Source organism: Ranitomeya variabilis, chromosome 5, assembly GCF_051348905.1.
Source record: "Ranitomeya variabilis isolate aRanVar5 chromosome 5, aRanVar5.hap1, whole genome shotgun sequence".
Lineage (NCBI taxonomy): Eukaryota > Metazoa > Chordata > Amphibia > Anura > Dendrobatidae > Ranitomeya > Ranitomeya variabilis.
This window is the reverse complement of record NC_135236.1, coordinates 59,845,482-59,867,132: the sequence shown is the minus strand read 5'-3', so window position 1 is coordinate 59,867,132 and position 21,651 is coordinate 59,845,482. Positions and strand designations below refer to the sequence as shown.

The following is a 21,651-nucleotide window of genomic DNA, read 5'->3' as shown; positions in this document are numbered from 1 at the left end:
TCATTGCTTTCTCTGCTGTAGAACTAGTAGTGATCTGAATGCTGAGCCATGTTTAACCCCGCCCACACCACTGATTATCTGCTTTCTGTCAATATACAGTATACATAGAAAGCAGCCAATCAATGGTGGAGGCGGGGTTGGATAAGGAGGTACGAGACACCTAGTCCTGAGGAAGCAACGTGTGAAACGCGCGTTGGAGTGTGGGGTAGCAGCGGCACCATGTAGGAAATGAATCCTGGTCAGTATATGGGTGTTTGTATTATGGCTTAGTTACTCCCCCATTGGGAATCATTGTATTCAATTCACACTTGTGCATATATTATTTGGTATAAGACCTTGTTGTCTGCTTGAATTTGATTGGTTTATATATATGATAGGTTCTTTTTTGTATTCCTATAAATTTTGGTTTAAAGTCTGTAGTGATAATTTTCTACTGATAAAACACTGATTTTATTGAAACAACAATACACCACCTGATTAGTGACACATGACTGAAGTTAGGGTCTCAGCCCCTGTATCATGGTTCTCTTAGATTATATAGCAAAACATTGACTTCTGCTCGATTATTGGACCATGTGTATTAGTTCCTTATTGTCTCAGAACTTGTGTCCTTGTAGCATCTTCTGATGCTCTTCATCTTCTGGCCAGCTGTACTTAGCTATCAAATATTTACCATATTTACAATTTGTCTTAAAATATGTATAAGGTATAATAAATATATATACCATATTTTTCAGACTATAAGACGCACCGGACCATAAGACGCACTCCAAATTTCCAAATTTGGGGTGAAAATTGCAGAAAAAAGATTTTTTTATAAGATGGGGGTCTGTCTTATTGTCCGAATTTACGGCATCTTACTTGAGGTCTGGCAGTGGCAGAGCAGGGTCACAGGAGGCATGTTGTTGGCAGAGGTGCGGTGATGCGGTACGGTGTGCACCTGAGCAGGGTCCCTTCCTGCTTAGGTGGGCGACGCCACGGCCTGGTGTCCATGGGGGGTGCAGCAGTGGTGTGGCGATTGCAGAGGTGCTTGGATAATGAGCGGTATGGCGTGAGCAGGGTCCCTTCCACAGGTGAGGTGACGCTGCGGTCCGGTATCCAAGGCAAGCAGCAGAGCCGGGTTAATCACTGGTTTCTCGGTGGCGGCGGCCATCTTCCTGAGGCCGTGCGTGCGCAGATGGAGTGCTCTGCTTCCCGGGGCTTCAGAAAAATGGCTGCGGGAGGCCGTGCGTGTGCAGATGGAGATCGCGGTGGCCATTTTCCTGAAGCCGAGATCTAAATCTGCGAACTTGGCTTCAGGAAAATGACCGCCGCGATCTCCATCAACGCATGAGTGGCCTCCCGCGGCTATTTTCCTGAAGCCCCAGGAAGCAGAGCACTCCATCTGCGCACGCGCGGCCTCAGGAAGATGGCCGCCGCCACCAAGAAAGCCGTGATTCACCCGGATCTGCTGCTCACATTGGATACCGGGCCACTGCGTCAACTCACCTGTGGAAGGGACCCTGCTCACGCCATACCGCTCACTGTGCCTCATCATCCCCACACCTCGCCACCGCCGCACCTCTGCTGCCGCCACACCACTGATGTTAACCTGCATTCCAACTATAAGACACACCCTCCATTTTCCTCACATTGTTTTGGGGGGGAAAAGTGCATGTATGGTATACAAAAAATTGTAAATTGCATAGTCTGTAACTGATTAATGGCAAATAAATGTGCGCCTTTAAAAAATACACTTGACAACATGTAAAGAACAATTTACATTTTTTTTATAATTTACATGTTCCATATTTAGTTAATATTAACATATTTAGCCAGGTAGTTTTAATAATAGCTTTTAAGTACAACCAACAGTAGAGTTGATAAAATCTCCCCAAACTCGATTTGAGTAGATTCGCTTGATTTGGGGTGGATAGATTTGTTTCAATTTGGTGCTAATCTAATCTGCCCAGGAAAGGAGCTAAAAACTAATTAAATTCTTATATTCACCTCTCCTCAGACCTCCCATACCTGTCCTATTGCTGCTTCTCTTTACCTCCTCAGCCACCTCCTCCAAGTCTTCTGAGAGGAGCCACTGTTGACTAGGTCCCATCCTACCAAGTACAACATCTGCAAGGGGTTTGTGTTTTCTCCCCATATTTGTATGGTTTTCTCCAGGTTCTCCAGTTTCCTTCCACAGTCCAAAGACATACTGGTTTCGAACTTGCATTATGAGGCCCAATTTTAACAGTGATGATGATGTCTGTAATGCGCTGTAGAAATTATTAATGCTATATAAGTGTTGAGTCACAAGTGGCTATGAGAGGCTTGCTTAATGGTGATACCCCTGGAAGATTGGTAAGTAGAAGAAGGCTGAAGAGAAAAAGAACAATTGGAGAACCAGGTGGTGCTGGAAAAGTGTGGGCCAAGGACAGAGGAGCAATCTAGTTTATTATTCTTTAACCTCTTACTGGCCTTCAGAATCCATGTTGGCTAAACTCGTAAAAATTGTATCTCTAAAACTTTCTTAGAATCCGAATTTTGGAGAACATTGAAAGTAAATCAATTGCTTTACAATCCATTTTCAATATCTTGCAGAAGCTGTCGACTGTATTCATAAAGTTTTATGATGAAACGGTTTCAAAATTATTTTTCAGTCCAAATACATTTAGTAGAAGACATTCATTAGGAAAACAGATAAGGTCCATCAAAAGCACAAACGTTAAATTGAGAAACCTCCATATGTCCGGTCTCTTGTTCATCAATTAGCTCTGAAAATGGTTTATAGCTATCTGTTACAGAGGTGATGGGATACTCCTCTTTTGATTCATTGAAGAGAAATAGGCACTGGCTATCATCATATTGAAGCCATTCACTATGTGGCTGGGTAATGTAATCTTCATCTTGTTTTAGGAGACTGGTATCATTTTTTGATGGTCCCCACCTAAGAATAAGGCGAAACAAAAAGTTATACAATACAGTAAGTATAACATTTGGAAACCAAGCACGTTACATCATTAGAAATATCAGACCAAGTCTGTGATTCCCATTTTTACTTCCATAGAGTATCCATGAAAAGAAATTTGACTCCAATGACTCCCATTTTCATCAGAGAAACATATGTTAGGAATATACTTTATCGCCCCAATTCATCACTGTTGTTTCTTCAATTTTCTGTAGTTTTTTGCTCTTTATTATTGCCTTTAGTAACTGCACCCTATTCTCTTCACATTTGGCTCCAATTTTTAAGTTGTCTTCATTTTTTAATGCTTTTTTTAGTTTTCCTCAACAACTTTACTTATCCAGATGTTTTACTACTAGTAATAAACTCTGCCCTCCTATGGATGAAGTGATGCATATGTTTTATTGTGTATTTATGTTTTTATCATTTCAACCATAGAATGCCGTGTTTATTACCAGTAGCTTATATGGAGTGGATCTCTACTCAGACACCCATGTTCGCAGAATGCCATATATTTATCTAAACTATCCAGATGTTTTATACAGAATAACTAAATGCAACTTTCACCAAATGTTCTTATAGTAATGAAAGTACTTAGTGCATAAATTGGCCAATTCATGAGAGCTCACCAACCGTGACAAGATAACTTTTCTTCATTGGGACACCAACCTAATATTTATCAAACATTCCTCTCCCTGGCTAAAAGGCTAAAAGTCTAAAAATTTAAAGGGCAGATAGGAGACAGCATAAATTAAAAATAGCTTTAGGCTGGAGTAAGGTTCTCGTCACTCCTCAGGTATGGCCATTCTAAGATGGCTTCATCAGGGGTTACCAGAACTCTATAAATGTTTAGTTGCATACAATATTTTTTGCAAAAAGTAGAAAGTATGTGCTACTGAGAACAATTATATTGCATGTGCACAGAACAATCATATGAATGATTGTTTTGTGTGGTTGAAAGCGTAGTCACCTGTTAAAATAACCTTTTAAAGGGAATCTGTCACCTACTTTTTCGTGTATAAGCTTCGGCCACCACCATCAGGGGCTTATCTATAGCATTCCGTAATGGTGTAGATAAGAAAAACAAGTTACATCTGGGGATTATCTTTCAGGTTATATTATACTCACCTGGGGGGGCAGTCCGATGCATTCCATTCTGATTGGCATTGCTGTCCGGGTCCGGCGCCACCCATCTTCATGCGATGATGTCCTCTTCCTTACTTCTGTCGTGGCTCCTGCACAGGCGTACTTTATCTGCCTTGTTGAGGGCAGAGCAAAGTACTGCAGTGAGCAGGCGCTGGGCTTCTCGGACCTTTCCTGGTGCCTGCGCACTGCAGTACTTTGCTCTGCCCTCAACAAGGCAGATAAAGTACACCTGTGCAGGAGCCGTGACAGAAGCAAGGAAGGGGACGTCATTGCATGAAGATGGGAGGTGCCAGACCCGGACAGTGACACCCATCGGACCGGACCGCACCGGACTGCCACCCAGGTGAGTATAATATAACTTGTTTTTTTTATCTTTCAGGTTACATCGGGGCTTATCTACAGCATTACAGAATGCTGTAGATAAGCCACTGATGGCGGTGGCCAAAGCTTTTATACGAAAAAGTAGGTGACAGATTCCCTTTAAAGAAGCACTCCCATCAAAGTTTTTATCCTCTTAATTTATCGCAGTCATCATATTATATAGTATTGTGTACTTACAACTGCTCATTTTGCCTTTCTTCCCAGATAAATTTTCTCTTCCATTAGGTTTACAACATCACGTGATTAAAAACTTACTAGCAGAATCTGACTAAGCTCTGTGTAGAAACAGGAGGTCAATTTTCTCTGCACAAGTCATGAGTCACTGCAAAAGTCTATGGTGGGTGTAGAACGGAGCAGCTGGGTCGGAACTTGAAGGCAGGGGATGATAAATGCAGGGACTAAAGACTTCCTGTTTCTACTTAGATCAGAGAAAAGAGATGAATTAGCTGGGTAGAAAGGGAAAAATTAGCAATTATAAGTGTATAGTGGCATATAATATGATGATTGCAATATATTAAGAGGATAAAAACTTTGATGGGAGTGCTTTAAACAACCCATTAAATTTACATGTAGTTTACTGGCTGCTTTTGGGCTGCCGATATGAAGCCTTAAAGGGAATCTGTCAACAGGTTTTTGCTACCTCATTTTAGTGTAGTATAATGTAGGCTGTTGTGAATTTTGCTCTTGGGCTCCCTCCGGTGGTTGTTAGTGGTAGTGCAGTTGTCTTGGGGTTGTAATCCTGGCAGGTGTTTCTGCTGATTGCAGCTCTACTAGGTATTTAGGTGTGCAGGATCCATTACTCCTGGCCAGTTGTCCATTGTTCTTGGAGGGATTGCATCTCTCTCTGGTTCCTCATGCTCTGCTGTCAATTCAGCTAAGATAAGTGTCTGTTTTTTGTCTCTGTGCACACATGCAGTGTGCTTTGCAATTCAGTGCAATTCATTGTGTTTTTGTCCAGCTTAGACTTTGTTTGGATTTTTCAGTCATGCTGGATTCTCAGGAGTTGCAGATATACATGCTATGTCTTTAGTTAGATGTAGAATATTTGTATTTTCTGCTGTCGATATTTTTAGGATTTTTATACTGACCGCTTAGAATTCTGTCCTATCCTTTTCTATTTAGCTAGAAGTGCCTCTTTTGCTAAATTCTGTTTTTTCTGCTTGCGTGTGTCTTTCCTCTTATACTCACAGTCAATATTTGTGGGGGGCTGCCTATCCTTTGGGGTTCTGCTCTGAGGCAAGATAGAATTCCCATTTCCACCTATAGGGGTATTTAGTCCTCCGGCTGTGTCGAGGTGTCTAGGACGTGTTAGGCACACCCCACGGCTACTTCTAGTTGCGGTGTCAGTTTAGGGGTTGCGGTCAGTACAGATACCACTTACTCCTGAGAAAGTCTCTCATGCGGCTCCAAGGTCACCGGATCATAACAGTAGGCAAGGAGAAGCTGAATCCAACTATGTATCACTTTTACAATATCACAGTTTACTGGGTGCAACAGTTGTGAAACTGAGTTTTAAGACTTAGAATGAAACATAGCTGAGAAGACTAACCCTGGTCACACCAGGCTCTCCATGTTCAAAGTCCATATACAAGTGATGTGCTTAGTTGTCGGACTAGTCCGGCAATGTTAATTTTTTAGTGATAAACTCTTCACAGTTTAGTAAATAGCAGCACGCACTTTGACAAGTGACACATCCCTGAATTCTGTATTTCAGCCTCTATCTCTGTCTGGCTTCAGATTATATAGCACAAACCTTCTGTCAGATTCCCTTTAAGGGAGATTCTGTGTGGATACTCTGCTTCCTTTAGCAGCCCTCAAACCTTTATTATGACCATTAAACTACCCTTTTACAGCACCAAAGTTCCAGGTCACCACTGACTTCTACCGTGTTCAGGTTCGGGTTCAAGTTCGGGTACAGTTCTAGTACCAAAACTGAACTTTGGAGTAAAGTTCTGTGGAAACCGATGAACCAGAACATCCATGGGTCCACTCATCACTAGCCCACTTCCATTACATGTCCAGACAATATCAAGACTACTTGAAGCATTATTATTATTCAGCAGCAGAGTTTAGGATACTCACATCATTACTTTGTTATAAGGCTCCACATATAGATGGTCTTCATAAGAGAAACTTGGTCCATTCTGTAAAGTTAGATAACGAATCACTAACCTGTCCTGTACATAGATAATTGTATTAATGGATAAAGACTTTATAACAGCAAAAAAAATGGTAACAAAGAAAAGTTATATAATGGAATTCAAAATCATCATACAATTGTGAATTATGGCAGCGCATTCTCCAATAAAAAAAAAAATTAGAAACAAAATAATGAATTATAATTAGTGTTGAGCGATACCTTCCGATACTTGAAAGTATCGGTATCGGATAGTATCGGCCGATACCCGAAAAATATCGGATATCGCCGATACCGATACCCGATACCAATACAAGTCAATGGGACACAAGTATCGGAAGCTATCCTGGATGGTTCCCAGGGTCTGAAGGAGAGGAAACTCTCCTTCAGGCCCTGGGATCCATATTCATGTAAAAAATAAAGAATTAAAATAAAAAATATGGATATACTCACCCCTCCGGCGGACCCTGGACCTTACCGATTGTAACCGGCAGCCTCCGTTCCTAAGAATGAGCAGTTTAAGACCTTCGATGATGTCGCGGCTTGTGATTGGTCGCGTGCCGCTCATGTGACCGCTCACGCGACCAATCACAGGCCGCGACGTCATCGAAGGTCTTAAACTGCTCATTCTTTGGAACGGAGGCTGCCGGTTACAATCGGTAAGGTCCAGGGGCCTCTGGACGGGTGAGTATATCCATATTTTTTATTTTAATTCTTTATTTTTTACATGAATATGGATCCCAGGGCCTGAAGGAGAGTTTCCTCTCCTTCAGACCCTGGGAACCATACACTGGGAACTTCCGATTCCGATTTCCGATACCACAAAAGTATCGGAACTCGGTATCGGAATTCCGATACTGCTAGTATCGGCCGATACCCAATACTTGCGGTATCGGAATGCTCAACACTAATTATAATATGTGATTTCTGTTATTTAGAAACTATTAATTATACTATATATTTTATAGCTTAATATTTATCTGCCACACATCCAATTACATAAATTAAAACCTGCAATAATTAACTAAAAACTGTAAAAAAAAGCAAATTAATTACATTTCAATCCATGAAAATGGGATTTTTTTTTCCGGGGGTGAAACTTTATTGTGAAAACATGATCTGGGACTGTCCTCACATACACTGATGGAGCAGCTTGTTTCTAAATTGTCTCTAGTCCAGATCTTAGGACATACAGGGGGGGGGAATACGTATTTAATCCCTTGCTGATTTTGTAAGTTTGCCCACTGATAAAGACACGAACAGTCTATAATTTTAAGGGTGGGTTAATTTTAACATTGAGAGATAGAATATCAAAAATAAAATCCAGAAAATCACATTGTATAAATTGCATAAATTTATTTGCATTTTGCAGTGAGACATAAGTAATCCTAATCATCTTGTTACCTGCATTAAAGACAGCTGTCTTACATAGTCACCTTTATAAAAGACTCCTGTCCACAGACTCAATCAGTCAGACTGTAACCTCTACAACATGGGCAAGACCAAAGAGCTTTATAAGGATGTCAGGGACAATATCATAGACCTGCACAAAGCTGGGTGAGAAGGAGACAACTGTTGGTGCAATAGTAAGAAAATGGAAAAAAATACAAAATGACTGTCAATCGACAGTTAATGATCTCAAGGCAGCTAAGACCACAGTCACCAAGAAAACCATTGGTAACACATTACGCTGTAAAGGTTTAAATTCCTCCAATGCCTGCAAGGTCCCCTGCTCAAGAAGGCACATGTGATGGCCCATCTGAAATGTGGCAATGAACACCTGGAGGATTCTGTGAGTGATTGGGAGAAGGTCCTGTGGTCAGATGGAACAAAAATTAAGGTCATGCATTAACTCAACTCGCTGTGTTTGGAGGAAGAGAAATGCTGCCTATGACCCAAAGAACACCATCCCCACTGTCAAGCATGGTGGAAACATTATGTTTTGAGGTGTTTCTCTGCTAAGGGCACAGGACTACTTCACTGCATCAATGGGAGAATGGATAGAGCCATGTACTGTAAAATCTTGAGTGACAACCTCCTTCCCTCCGCCAGGACACTAAAAATGGGTTGTGGCTGGGTCTTCCAGCAAGACAATGACCTTAAACATACAGCCAAAGCAACAAAGGAGTGGCTCAAAAAGAAGCACATTAAGGTCATGGAGTGGCCTAGCTAGTCTCCAGCTATAAGTCCTATAGAAAACTTATGGAGAGAGTTGAAGCTCCGAGTTGCCAAGCAACAGCCTCAAAATCTTAATGATTTAGAGATGATCTGCAAAGAGGAGTGGACCAAAATTCCTCCTGACATGTGCGCAAACCTCATCATCAACTACAAAAAACGTCTGACTGCTGTGCTTGCCAACAAGGGTTTTACCACCAAGTATTGAGTCTTGTTTGCCAGAGGGATCAAATACTTATTTCTCACTGCAAAATGCAAATACATTTATATAATTTATACAATGTGATTGTCTGGATTTTATTTTTGATATTCCATCTCTCAATGTGAAAATTAACCTAGCCATAAAATTAAACTGTTCATGTCTTTTGTCAGTGGGCAAGCTTCCAAAATCAGCAAGGGATCAAATAATTATTTCTCCCACTGTATGTTGTCATTTCTGTTTAGAAACATATCAATCCCATACGATACAGTATATGAAGATCATTTTTCTTACCTTTGTTTTTTTTGCTTTTTGTAAACTTTTAATAATGGCACTCTTGTTGGGATTTGGAATCCTATCCCCCCATTGCTTCATATACCTAATATGGAAATGAAAAGAAAAAATGGAACTTTTATGTGTAATGATGAAGCAACACAGACACTGAAATAAACATGACAACTTCCTTTACAGAATCCCTCAGTCTCAATGCTCTTACAGTAAAGAATACATTCTAATGGGCCAATTAATCATTTTCTATTTATTGAAATCATTGTCCTTTGTGTCTTGTTGTATTCGCTGACTTTTTTTGTACCAAATTTTTCAAAATGACGCATACAGTTTATGAATTTGGAGCAAAATAATAAAATGGTCTAGTCTATAATTTTGCTTTTAACCATTTTTTGTGACTTTGCAGCATTAAAAGTCACAGATTTAAAAAAATAAATAAATGTTGCACTTTTTCTAAAAATGAGCCTTATTGGAAACTTTGCCTGAAACCTTCCTCTAGGCAAAGACAAGACATTATTTGATAATATTCACATTTCATGTATTGGTCTAAACTTTCAGGCAAGCAAAGTTGCAAGAAAGAAATGAAAACAGACTTGAAGGGATTGTCCCCCTTTGGGGACAATATTTTTCTTACTTATATGCATGTGATTGAGGCAAAAAAAATTTTGCCATTGGGTTTGATTAATGATTTTGCACCATTTGCCTTCTATAGAAATTATATTACTCTGTTTATTGCAGGCTGCAGAATGAGTTTTTGGGGTCAACTTGGCCACATTATCTCCGGCACCTCCCATCTTCTTGTGATTCCGCCCTTCTGCTTGCTTTACAGGCTCCATGGCATCACGCTCTTGCGCAGGCGTGCCAGGACCTGCGACACCCATCGAACCGGACCGCCCCCAGGTGAGTATAATAAAATTTGTTTTTCTTCTCTTGCATGTCTGATCGGGGGCTTATCTACAGCATTACAGAATGATGTAGAGAAGCCCTGAAAAGCGGTCGCCGTAACTCATATTGGCCAAATCTGGTGACAGGTTCTCTTTAAGGATGACCACTAGGTCTGCCATAGATCAAAGCCTAGGCATGATCTAGTAGACAGCCTGTCAATGTAATGCTGAGAGGCTGGGTAATGCTCTGTACTGCACATGTGGTACAGTATGTGACCAAACAGAAGATCAATAAATACTGTTAAAAAAAAGTAAAAAAATAAAAAATACAATTTTTCACAATAAAAAAAATCATTTATTGTAATAAAAAACCTGAAAAAAGATACACGTCTGGCATTATTGCATCTGTAATGACCTGTACATTAAAAATATATCATTTTATATTCTGCATAGTGAACACCACAAAAAATAATAAAAAACTCCAGCAGAATTGCCATTTTTGTACATTCCGCCTCACATAAAATGAAATAAAAAAATTGTTATAAAGACGTGCACCCTAAAATGGCACCAACAAAAATTGCAATTTGTTACGCAAGTCCTATTAAACTCTGTATTTAGAAAAAAAATGATCACTTAAGATGATACAGTAAAAAAATATATTTTTAAAAAAAGTGTTTTCTTATGCAAAAGTGGTAAAGCAGAAGAAGTAATTATATAAATTGTGCATCACTATAATCACATTCACCCGTACTAGAAGGCTGTATATTTATTTATACCGCATGTTGATTGTAAAAACATATATATATACACACTACTGTTCAAAAGTTTAGGGTCACTTAGAAATTTCCTTATTTTTTAAAGAAAAGCAGTTTTTTTCCAATGAAGCTAATATTAAAAGATTCAGAAATATACTCTATAGATTGTTAATGTGGTAAATGACTATTCTAGCTGCAAAAGTCTGGTTTGTAATGCAGTATCTTCATAGGTGTATAGAGGACCATTTCAAACAACCATAATTGCAGTGTTCTTATGGTACTTTGTGTTTGCTAACTGTGTAAGAAGACTAATGGCTGGTTAGAATACCCTTGAAAACCTTTGTGCAAGGTGCAAGTATGTTAGCACAGCTGAAAACAGTTTGGCTGATTAGAGAACCTGTAAACCTGACCTTCCTTTGAGCTAGTTGAGAATCTGCAGCATTACAATTGTTGGTTCCATTAACCTCTCAAAATGGCCAGAAAAAAAGAACTTTCATGTGAAACTCGACAGTCTATTCTTGTTCTTAGAAATGAAGGCTATTCGATGCGAGAAATTGCCAAGAAACTGAAGATTTCCTACAATGGTGTGTACTACTCCCGTCAGAGGAGAGCACAAGCAGGCTCTAACAGAGTAGAAAGAGAAGTGGGAGGCACCGCTGCACAACTGAGCAGCAAGACAAGTACATTAGAGTCTGTAGTTTGAGAAATCGATGCCTCACAGGTCCTCAACTGGCAGCTTCATTAAATAGTACACGCAAAACGCCAGTGTCAACATCTACAGTGAAGAGGCGATTCTGGGATGCTGTCCTTCAGGGCAGAGTGGCAAAGAAAAAGCCATATCTGAGACTGACTAATAAAAGGAAAAGATTAATATGGGCAAAAGAAAACAGACACTGGGCAGAGGAAGATTGGAAAAAAGTGTAATGGACAGACGAATCCAAGTTTGAGGTGTCTGGATCACACGGAAGAACATTTGTGAGACGCAGAACAACTGAAAAGATGTTGGAAGAGTGTCTGACACCACCTGTCAAGCATGGTGGAGGTAATGTGATGGTCTGGGGTTGCTTTGGTGCTGGTAAAGTGGGAGATTTGTACAAGGTAAAAGGGATATTGAATAAGGAAGGCTATCACTCCATTTTGCAATGCCATGCCATACCCTGTGGACAGTGCTTGATTGGAGCAAATTTCATTCTACGACAGGACAATGACCCAAAGCACACCTCCAAATTATGCAAGAACTATTTAGGGAAGAAGCAGGCAGCTGGTATTCTCTCTGTAATGGAGTGGCCAGTGCAGTCACCAGATCTCAACTCCATTGAGCTGTTGTGGGAGCAGCTTGACCATATGGTACGCAAAAAGTGCCCAGCAAACCAAACCAACTTGTGGGAAGGGTTCTGGAAGCATTGGGTGAAATTTCTCCAGATTACCTCAGCAAATTAACTGCTAGAATGCCAAAGGTCTGCAATGCTGTAATTGCTGCAAAGGGAGCATTCTTTGAGGAAGAAAATTATTATTAGTTCAGATAAAAATCTTTTTTTTCGAACCTTGTCAATGTCTGGACCAGATTTTAAATTTGTTTGGCAACTCATTTGATTAATAAAAGTATGAGTTATCATGGAAAACACAAAATTGTCTGGGTGACCCTAAACTTTTTAAAGGTAGTGTATATATACAGCTCTGGCAAAAATTAAGAGACCATCATATCAAGACTCTGTCATGGCAAGCCCAATCTCCAGACCTGAACCTCATTGAAAATCTCTGGAATGTAATCAAGAGGATGATGGATAGTCACAAGCCATCAAACAAAGAAGAACTGCTTACATTTTTGAGCCAGAAGCAGAGTGAAAGACTGGTGGAAAGCATGCCAAGACACATGAAAGCTGGGATTAAAAATCATAGTTATTCCACAAAATATTGATTTCTGAACTCTTCCTAAGTTAAAACATTAGTATTATTGTTTCTAAATGATTATGAGCTTGTTTTCTTTGCATTATTTGAGGTCTGAGTGCACTGTTTGTTTTTTTAATTTTGATCATTTTTCTTTGTTAGAAAAAAATACAAAATGTATTGCTTGGAAATTCTGAGACATGTTGTCAGAAGTTTATAGAATATAAGAACAATTTACATTTTACTCAAAAATATGCCTATAAAGCGAAAAATCAGACAAACTACATTTTGCAGAGGTCTCTTAATGTTTGCCAGAGCTGTAAATATCAATGCAAAATGTAAATAAAATGCATTTAAAAAGTAATATGTACCCCAAAATTGCACCACTGAAAACTACAGCTTGTCCTGCGAAAGTTAAGCCGTCAGAAAGCTCTGTTGCAGGAAAAGTTATAACTTTTCCTTATGGCGATACAAGAACAAAAGATTTTTTTTTCCAAGCATAGCATTTATTGCGTAAAACTAAGAATTTATTAACAAAATGACATAAATTTGGCATCACCATAATTGTGCCTAACTATAGTATAAATGCTTTGTTTGTGCAGCAAATGAAAAGTGTAAAATATAAGATGTAAAAGAAACAGCAGAATTGATGTTTTTTTTCTATTTCTTCCCACAAAGAGTTAATAAAAGTTTCGTATTAGGTCGTGTGTACCTGGACATGGTGCCACTGACAAATACAACCATCTTGTCATTCCTCTTATTAGCCTCTATGCCTCACTTGAAGCGGCCTGATGATTTTATAAGTAGCTGCTTTTAAACACTGGTTACTACATTGAGTTAAAAAGATTGCTCAGGCTTATGCTACAAAACTGCAAGTCAGTATCTTGTGAATCCTCACTTTGCATGTACTGCAAGCTATGAGGATCCTCCGATGCCGTCGCTGGAAGCGGCAAAAATGTGACTGCAAGCGTGCGATGATGCATACTCCTCAACACATTCCGACTAGACTGTTTGCAGCTCAATACACTTGCACTGAGCAAGACTGCCCCCATCTAGTCGGAATGTAGCTGGAAGTATGCATATCACATACTTGCGGTAATATGATCGCTGCTCTACCGCCTGCACCAGGGGTTAATAGGCCATGTGGAAATCCCTGCTTTCAGCTGTGCTCCATTAGCCACTCCTCTCTCCTATAAAAGCTAGGCCTTCAGGCCAGATCCTTGTCTGAGATAGCACTTGCTAGATAGACCTGGAGTAGTGAGGAGCTGGTGTTTGGAGAGATGGAGGAGTTTATTGTGAGACAGTTGTTTGGTTTGTACTCTTGGAAATTCCTCATCCTTACCTGCCTTATTTTCTTCCCCTATCCTTCACACCCAGGTGAATACCTCTGTTATTTGTGAGAGCATATTTTGTGTGAGTGGAGTTTACTTTTACCCTTGTCTTGGTTCCCCTGTTTGTTGGGTTGGTGTACTGCGTACATGATAGCGCCTCTCTTCCCTGGGTGGGGAAGGGGACAGATGCAGGGCTACAGTTAGGAGACAGGGCAAGGGCAGAGGCCCCAGCATCCTCGCCATCTGAGGTATCCTGGGGAAAAGGGCGAGTTAGAGCTCCCTGATGAAGCGGTGAGCGAAACGGCGTTGGAGTGGTGTGTGTGGGGCAGTGGCATTTCCGGCTGGTCAGTATTACAAAATTATTGTTTACAAAGGCACTTGCACATTTTTTGCAGCACTGTGATAGTTATATATAATTATATAGGTGTCTGCTCCCTTTTTCACTCAGGGTTTTTTTTTTTTTTTTCCACTGAGCTTTATATATATATATTGTTGTATACAATTTGATTCATTTTTTATGCACTTTTGCACTTTACTATTATATTTGAATATTAAATTGTTGCACATAAGGGAGGTGTGTGTGTGTGTATTCACACACGTATACATTATTCACTAAATATATATTTTTTAATCTTATATATATTTTTTTACTCTCATATTTTTACTTTTTATATTTGATTTATTATTATATATAATTTTTATCACATAATATATTATTTGCTGCAGTATATTTATTTTATTTTTTATACTGATCAGTTTGAAATCGCCTTGTCCTGCACATACGGGATTAGTATTCAAAACATCATTAAATCCCAAGAAAACCTCGATGGGAGGAGTTTTATTGAACTTTTATGTATACATTTTATATTCTGAAAAATAAAATATATGTTCAAAATTGTTTTTTATAAAAAATAAAATAAATTTTTAATATAAAATTTCCATATATTGTGGTGATGTATGTTTGTGATTGCAATTAATTTTAAAATAAAATATATTTTCTGAATTATAAAAAGATTTTTTCTTTGTCTGATGGAATTTTTTAAGGGTTAATTATTTTAGTGTTTTTTTCATTGGTTTATATAAATTGTTATTTCTGGTATTTCTTTCTATATAGGTTTTTGAGTTAGAGCTAGGGCCAGGAAAGGAGCCCCAGGTCCCAGTTTACTTGCCAGTCCAATCGTGACAACATGGCAGCCTCTTACATTGCTTATATCTGGCAACTGTTGAAGTGGATACTAGATTGGTGATAGTGCTAACGGATACAATGATGTTCCTACACAGCTTCTTTGTATTCCTAAGCATTTTTCATTTTGGTTTTACCCACTGTTATGTATTGGAATAGATGCGTGTCCGAGTAGGTTCACACAACCAATTTTTCCTTATCCCAGAAAAATGGTCCGATTACTCTGATCAGCGTTTGATCATAGTGGCATTGGTTTTTCTTCTCCATTCTGTTAATTCGTGAAAATCGAACCACAGTTGGATATCATCTGAGTGTGATCCAATGTTTTTCACAGACCCATACACTTGCATTGCTGATTTTGATCCACCACTCACATCAAAATAGGACTTGTTTCCATTTGAAAAAGATTGGACATCGGCATGGCCCAAAAGATCATCAGAGGGACAAGTGCTATCCATGAAAATCAAGAATAGCTCTCGTCTGAGAAAATCAATCGTGTGCCTGATCCTTTTGAAGTAGATAAATCCGTTATTAAAATGACATGATGTAAACTCACCTTACTAAAATTTTGCATCCACATACTGCCAAGATCACAAGAACAATCACTATAAATAGAACCAGAATACTAAGCATCACAGTATTTAATTCTAGAGAAAAAAAAACAGAAAATTAGGCAAAAAATCATACAAAAAAAATGCATAAATTGATATATTACATAAGAAAACAAATCAATTTTTTGAGCAAATTCACACATTTTTCTAATGATCTAACCAATGTAAATACCATTTATGCCCAAAACTTATTCTAAGAGTTATACCCTTATGGGGTAAACAGAAAAAATATATTTGCAAGCTTTTAGAGAAAATATTCTCCTTCATCAGACAGTTAACTTGCCTGATAAAGGATCGTCTGTGCTTTGGAAGCTTACAAATATAAATGTTCTGATTAGCCAATAAAGATGTCACTCTTGGAATATTTTAGGTTTTCTTAGGCCTAAAAGTATTTACATAGCTTTTTCTGGCTAATCCAGTATCACAATAAAATTTTAATCAGTGTTGCTCGTTTCAGGGGCTGGGTTAGTCCCTGGGTACTGTACTCTGTGCGATGTGCACAATGACAGTGCCCATACTATTTCCGACTCAGATAAGCAGAAACACACCAGCAACGGAGCACGGTGTTAGAATACCTAGTATGCAGAGACCAGTGCCATCCCCGCAAGTGACGTCACTGGTCTCAAGATGGTGGGTATTCTGACATACAGCGAACTGTGAAGGCTGAATTTTAGACCCAGTCCATCCCTGGTCACAGGACAGCCCTATCCTCCCACCATTATAAGACATAACGATGTACTTTTGCTTTTCTGCATACTTTTATACAGTGCATAGGATACCATATAATGTGCCTATATTAAGTGTAATTTAAGTTATAGTTGTTAGTAAAGAATATTATCTTAAGAATAGTGCAGTTATGAAAATACCTGAGTTGGTGTGAAAAGTCTGTACATTGCTCCATTCACTCCATGGCCCCTGAAGGCAGAGGTTGGTATTTGTCTGATGTAACTGTACTCGTACCTTCACAGAGTAATTACCACTAGGTTGAAGCTGAATTCCCGATTTGAGCACAGTGAAATCATTTGTTTCTGGTTTGGTAACACCTGGGCAGTCTAAAGCAATCTGTCAATAAAAAACATATGGTTATTATTTACATATGTCCAAAAAGACAATAGACAATGTAGACTTCCCTAAACCACCCCAGATGAAGAATTGATCACGAAACGCACATTGTATTAGGATTATTTTCCCAGTTAGTATCATCATAGCCCACGGAACGGGCAGCGTATGTGAGACTTAAATACCTGCTACATCAAGTGCCCATATTGTCTTTTTCCAGGTTTTAAACAGATTGTATTCCACATTTATAAATTAATAAAGATTATATACAGCTCTGGCAAAAATTAAGAGACCACTGCAAAGTTTTCAGTTTGTCTGATGTTTCTCTTTATAGGTATATTTTTGAGTAAAATGTAAATTGTTCTTTTATTCTATTAACTTCTGACAACATGTCTCCAAAGTTCCAAGCAATACATTTTGTATTTATTTTCTGAAAATGAGAAATGGTCAAAATAACAAAAAAATGCGTTGCTTGCAGACTTCAAATAATGCAAAAAAACATGACGTCCACTAATTATTTCAGCAAATTTTACATTCAAAAAGTCAAATGGAGCTTCTTCCATTCCGAGCTCTGCCATGTGCCAAAAGAGTAATTTTCACCTTACATATGGGGTATTGGCATGCTCAGGAGACACTGCACGACAAATTTTATGGTCCATTTTTTTCCTGCTACTCTTGCAAAAATAAAAAAATGGGGTCTAAAGTAAAAAAATGTTGACAAAAAGTTAAATCTTCATTTTTTCCTTCCAGATTCCGAAAATTCCTGTGAAGCACCTAGAGGGTTAATAAACTTTTTGAATATGGTTTTGAGCTCCTTGAGGGGTGCAATTTTTAGAATGATGCTACTATTGGGTATTTTCTGTCATTTCGGCCCCTGTAAATTTTGCTGGAAAAATGAGAAATCACTGATCAACTTTGTCTCACAATAAAAAATTATGTTTAAAAAATAGTACAGATGAAAAGTGGAAAATATTATTTAACTATTTTGTGTGATGTAACTCTCTGATTTAAGGGCATAAAAATAAAAATGTTGAAAATTGCCCAATTTTCAACATTGACAAATTTTTATTTTTTTCACAAATAAATGCAAGTCATATCAAAGAAATTTTACCAATATTATAAATTACAATATGTCATGAAAAAAGCAGTCTCAGAATCAGTGGGATCTGTTAAAGCATTATTGCCACATAAAGTGACACTGGGAAGAATTGTAAAAGTTGGCCTAGTCATGAAGGTGCCATCAGTCTTGGGGAGTATAGGGATAAATATTTTTTTAAACTTTTTTTTTACATTTTACTTGCTTCAATAGACTCCTTTGGAGACTTGAAGCTGCAATCATCTGATCGCCTGTGCTACACATAGCAGAGCTTCAACCCAGCTACGTGTAGAAGAATTGATCATCTGCTATGAGCGCCGACCACGGGGAGGTGCTCATAGCAGATCGGCAATGACAACCTCAGGGTCTCTTGCAGACCCAGAGTTGTCATGCCACGTCATCGGCGCTCCTTGTCACATGACCGGGGGCACTGATGGGTTCTGCAGAAGATCCCCACGCCCGCCAAAGCAAATCTCCTATGGATGCCGGCCCGAGGCCGGCATTCATAGTAGATGATAATTTCTGCTACAAATAGCGAGGCTGATGTTTAACATGAGCGATCAGATGATAGCAGTATCAAATCTTCTAAAGGGACTATTGAAGCCAGTAAAAAGTGAAAAAAAAATAAACAAATATTTAAAAAATATCAAAAATTCAAATCACCTCCCTTTTGCCCAATTACAAATAAATAAAGCTGTAAAAAATACACATATTTGGTATCGCTGTGTTCAGAAACGCCCAATCTATAAAAATATAAAAATAATTAATCCGATCGGTAAATGGAATAAAGAGACAAAAAATCAAAAAGCCAGAATTACGTTTTTTGAACCTGCAACATTGCAATAAAATGCAATAACAGGTGATCAAAACATCGTGTCTACCCCAAAATGGTATCATACAAACATCAACTCGGTGCACAAAAAATAAGTCATCACCAGTCCTAGATCTCGAAAAATGGAGACGCTACGGTCTCGGAACATGCCGCTTTTTTTTTTAATTTATTTATTTTTTTACAAATTTTGGATTTTTTTTCCACCAGCTAAGTAAAAAAGAACCTATGCATGTTTGGCATTTGCGTATTCATCATGACCTGGAGAATCATAATGGCAGGTCACTTTTTGCATTAAAATAATAATAATTATTATTTTTATTTATATAGCGCCAAGATATTCCGCAGCACTTTACAATTAATCGGGGACATGTACAGACAATAAATTCAATCTAAGATAAGACAATTTTAACAGTGACATTAGGGGTGAGGTCCCTGCTCGCAAACTTACAATCTACAAGGACTGCACTGCACTTTTTTTTGCTATTTCACCACACTTGGAATTTGTCTCCCAGTTTCCAGTACAATATATGGTAAAATCAATGAAAACATTCAAAAGCACAGTTTGTCTCACAAAAAACAATCCCTGACATTGCCATATTGACTGAAAAATAAAAAAAAGTTATTGCTCTGGGAAGAAGAGGAGTAAGAAAAATGAAAAAGGAAAATAATCCCAAGGTCCTGAAGGGGTCAATGCATCAACAAGAAATGACCTATAATTTTAATCGGGTTTTTGTGGGGGGTTTTTTTTTTGCATTTTTGAACATTTTTTGTAATTTTTTTTCATATCACAATCTGTATAAAAAAAATAGAAATTGTTTCACACTGGCCACTGGGCTAAGTTAGACTCCTACTTCTTGTTCCTAGAGAAGAGCTTTCAGTAATCTCATTGGCTGGTGTGCGAATTTAAAGCTTAAAGCTCTGCCCCGCATGTTTGGCGCCTGTTACACAGCCAATATACATGTGGGGATTGCCTGCAAGTCACTGTAATGCTGTATCCATCTTGGTAGAGGCATTGCTGTGATAGGCTGATGCCATTGCACAGGTCAGGGACAGTTGTGATTGCAGTAGATGTCCAGGCCTGTGTGCACAGTTTCAGGAATCAGAGTCCTCTAGTGGTGATATTTTTGCTGAACAACCATACAAAAAGTAAAGTTATTATCATATATCAGGGGGGAGACAGTAAAGTGTTGGCTGTAGAGAGCTTGGCACATTTGGCCAACTTTATATACCACTGCCTTTCCCGTGACCATCATGCTTTATTCATCTTGGCCAAAAAAAGAGTACTGGTTTTTCATCCAGCTAGACACACGCTGCAAGAAGAACTTTGCATCTCTCCATTCTGAGGTCGAGAGGTCTACTAAAATGGTGCTACACCAGAAGGCCATTGTGAAAAACATGATGAGAAAATTCCTATCAGACACCGATAGTGACAGGGGGCAAGCTTCCTTTCCCAACCAAGGAGGAGAGACGAGGGAGACACACACCAGGTACAAGAAAGGCAGGGGTGCACTGTCAAAGGCCTGGGACAATTTAATGATACATTCCCAGTGTCCAGGCCCTGATAACTGGGTATTTTTGACAAGGAGGGAAAGGTTTTTAAAGATGGTCAAGCAATACCTGGCCAACCAAACCAACGTACTCACTAATTCTTCTGCAACATTCAACTATTGTGTCTCAAAGCTGGACACCTGTCATGAACTATCCCTCTATGTCTTGAAGGTATTGTGCTGCATTGCTGCTAGTATTTTTTTTAGCCGGTTTTTAGTGCCACCAGGGAGGTCATAACAGCCAGACATTTTCATATATCAAATACAAATACCACTGATACATATCCAATATGATCTATCACGGGGGAACACCCTTCTAATGGACAAAGGTCATAGGGTCCAACTCCACCACAAAATATATCCTACAAAGAACCTGGAGTAGATATACACCCAAAGGCACAATTGACTAAAAATACCAATTTTATTATAAATATGCAATACACACAAATACATATACATAAATGGACAAGGTGCACATAGAGTTCACGTACGTACGACAGAAAACCACTGTAAGTTACACCACGGGCATAACAGCAAACAGAAAACCTGTCAGTGATAATACTAAATCAGGTTCAGATAGTAACATCTGACGGTGCATATGTGTTCCATGTAACCACTTATCTTAACCTAAATAGACTAAGAGAGGAGCACATACACCTAAGTCTGTCTTACCCATTAATGTTGGTGCCAGTGTCAGTCCAGCAGCCCCGACGCGCGTTTCGCGTGGGCTTCCTCGGGGGCCATGATTATGTGTGTGTGTCCTGGACATTATTTATAGAGCATTATCAGCTGTGGCTACTCAGCGCATAATTAGCGCATGCGCACGCGCCGAAACTGCCATCTTGCAAGATGTGATATTAATGAGCATATGCTCAATTGGTCTGCTACTTAGGCCTTATTTCATCCAAACACGATATATAAGTGAATATACAGAATATAGCAACAGACATTACCAAACTCAATCTTAAAAGATTATTAAAATATACTTGCAATACACAGAGGCAGAAAATACAGTGGGGCAAAAAAGTATTTAGTCAGTCAGCAATAGTGCAAGTTCCACCACTTAAAAAGATGAGAGGCGTCTGTAATTTACATCATAGGTAGACCTCAACTATGGGAGACAAACTGAGAAAAAAAAATCCAGAAAATCACATTGTCTGTTTTTTTATCATTTTATTTGCATATTATGGTGGAAAATA

The 21,651-nt window shown here is 38.8% G+C and overlaps 1 protein-coding gene across 2 annotated transcripts in view; it reads right to left on the bottom strand.

The window, feature by feature from the left end:
* Positions 1–1,748: 1,748 nt before the first annotated feature.
* Positions 1,749–21,651, bottom strand: part of LOC143773300 (cytokine receptor common subunit beta-like) — a 113,984-nt gene continuing 94,081 nt past the window's right edge. Inside the window, exons 8-12 of one of the 2 annotated variants that reach the window (XM_077260784.1) lie at positions 16,785–16,980; positions 15,864–15,954; positions 9,274–9,358; positions 6,551–6,645; positions 1,749–2,923 (exon numbers count right to left, since the gene is read on the bottom strand). In XM_077260784.1, coding sequence (XP_077116899.1) covers positions 2,665–2,923; positions 6,551–6,645; positions 9,274–9,358; positions 15,864–15,954; positions 16,785–16,980 — 726 coding nt within the window. In that variant the 3' untranslated portion in view covers positions 1,749–2,664. The remainder of the gene's footprint in view (positions 2,924–6,550; positions 6,646–9,273; positions 9,359–15,863; positions 15,955–16,784; positions 16,981–21,651) is intronic. The other variant, XM_077260785.1, reaches the window with a different exon arrangement.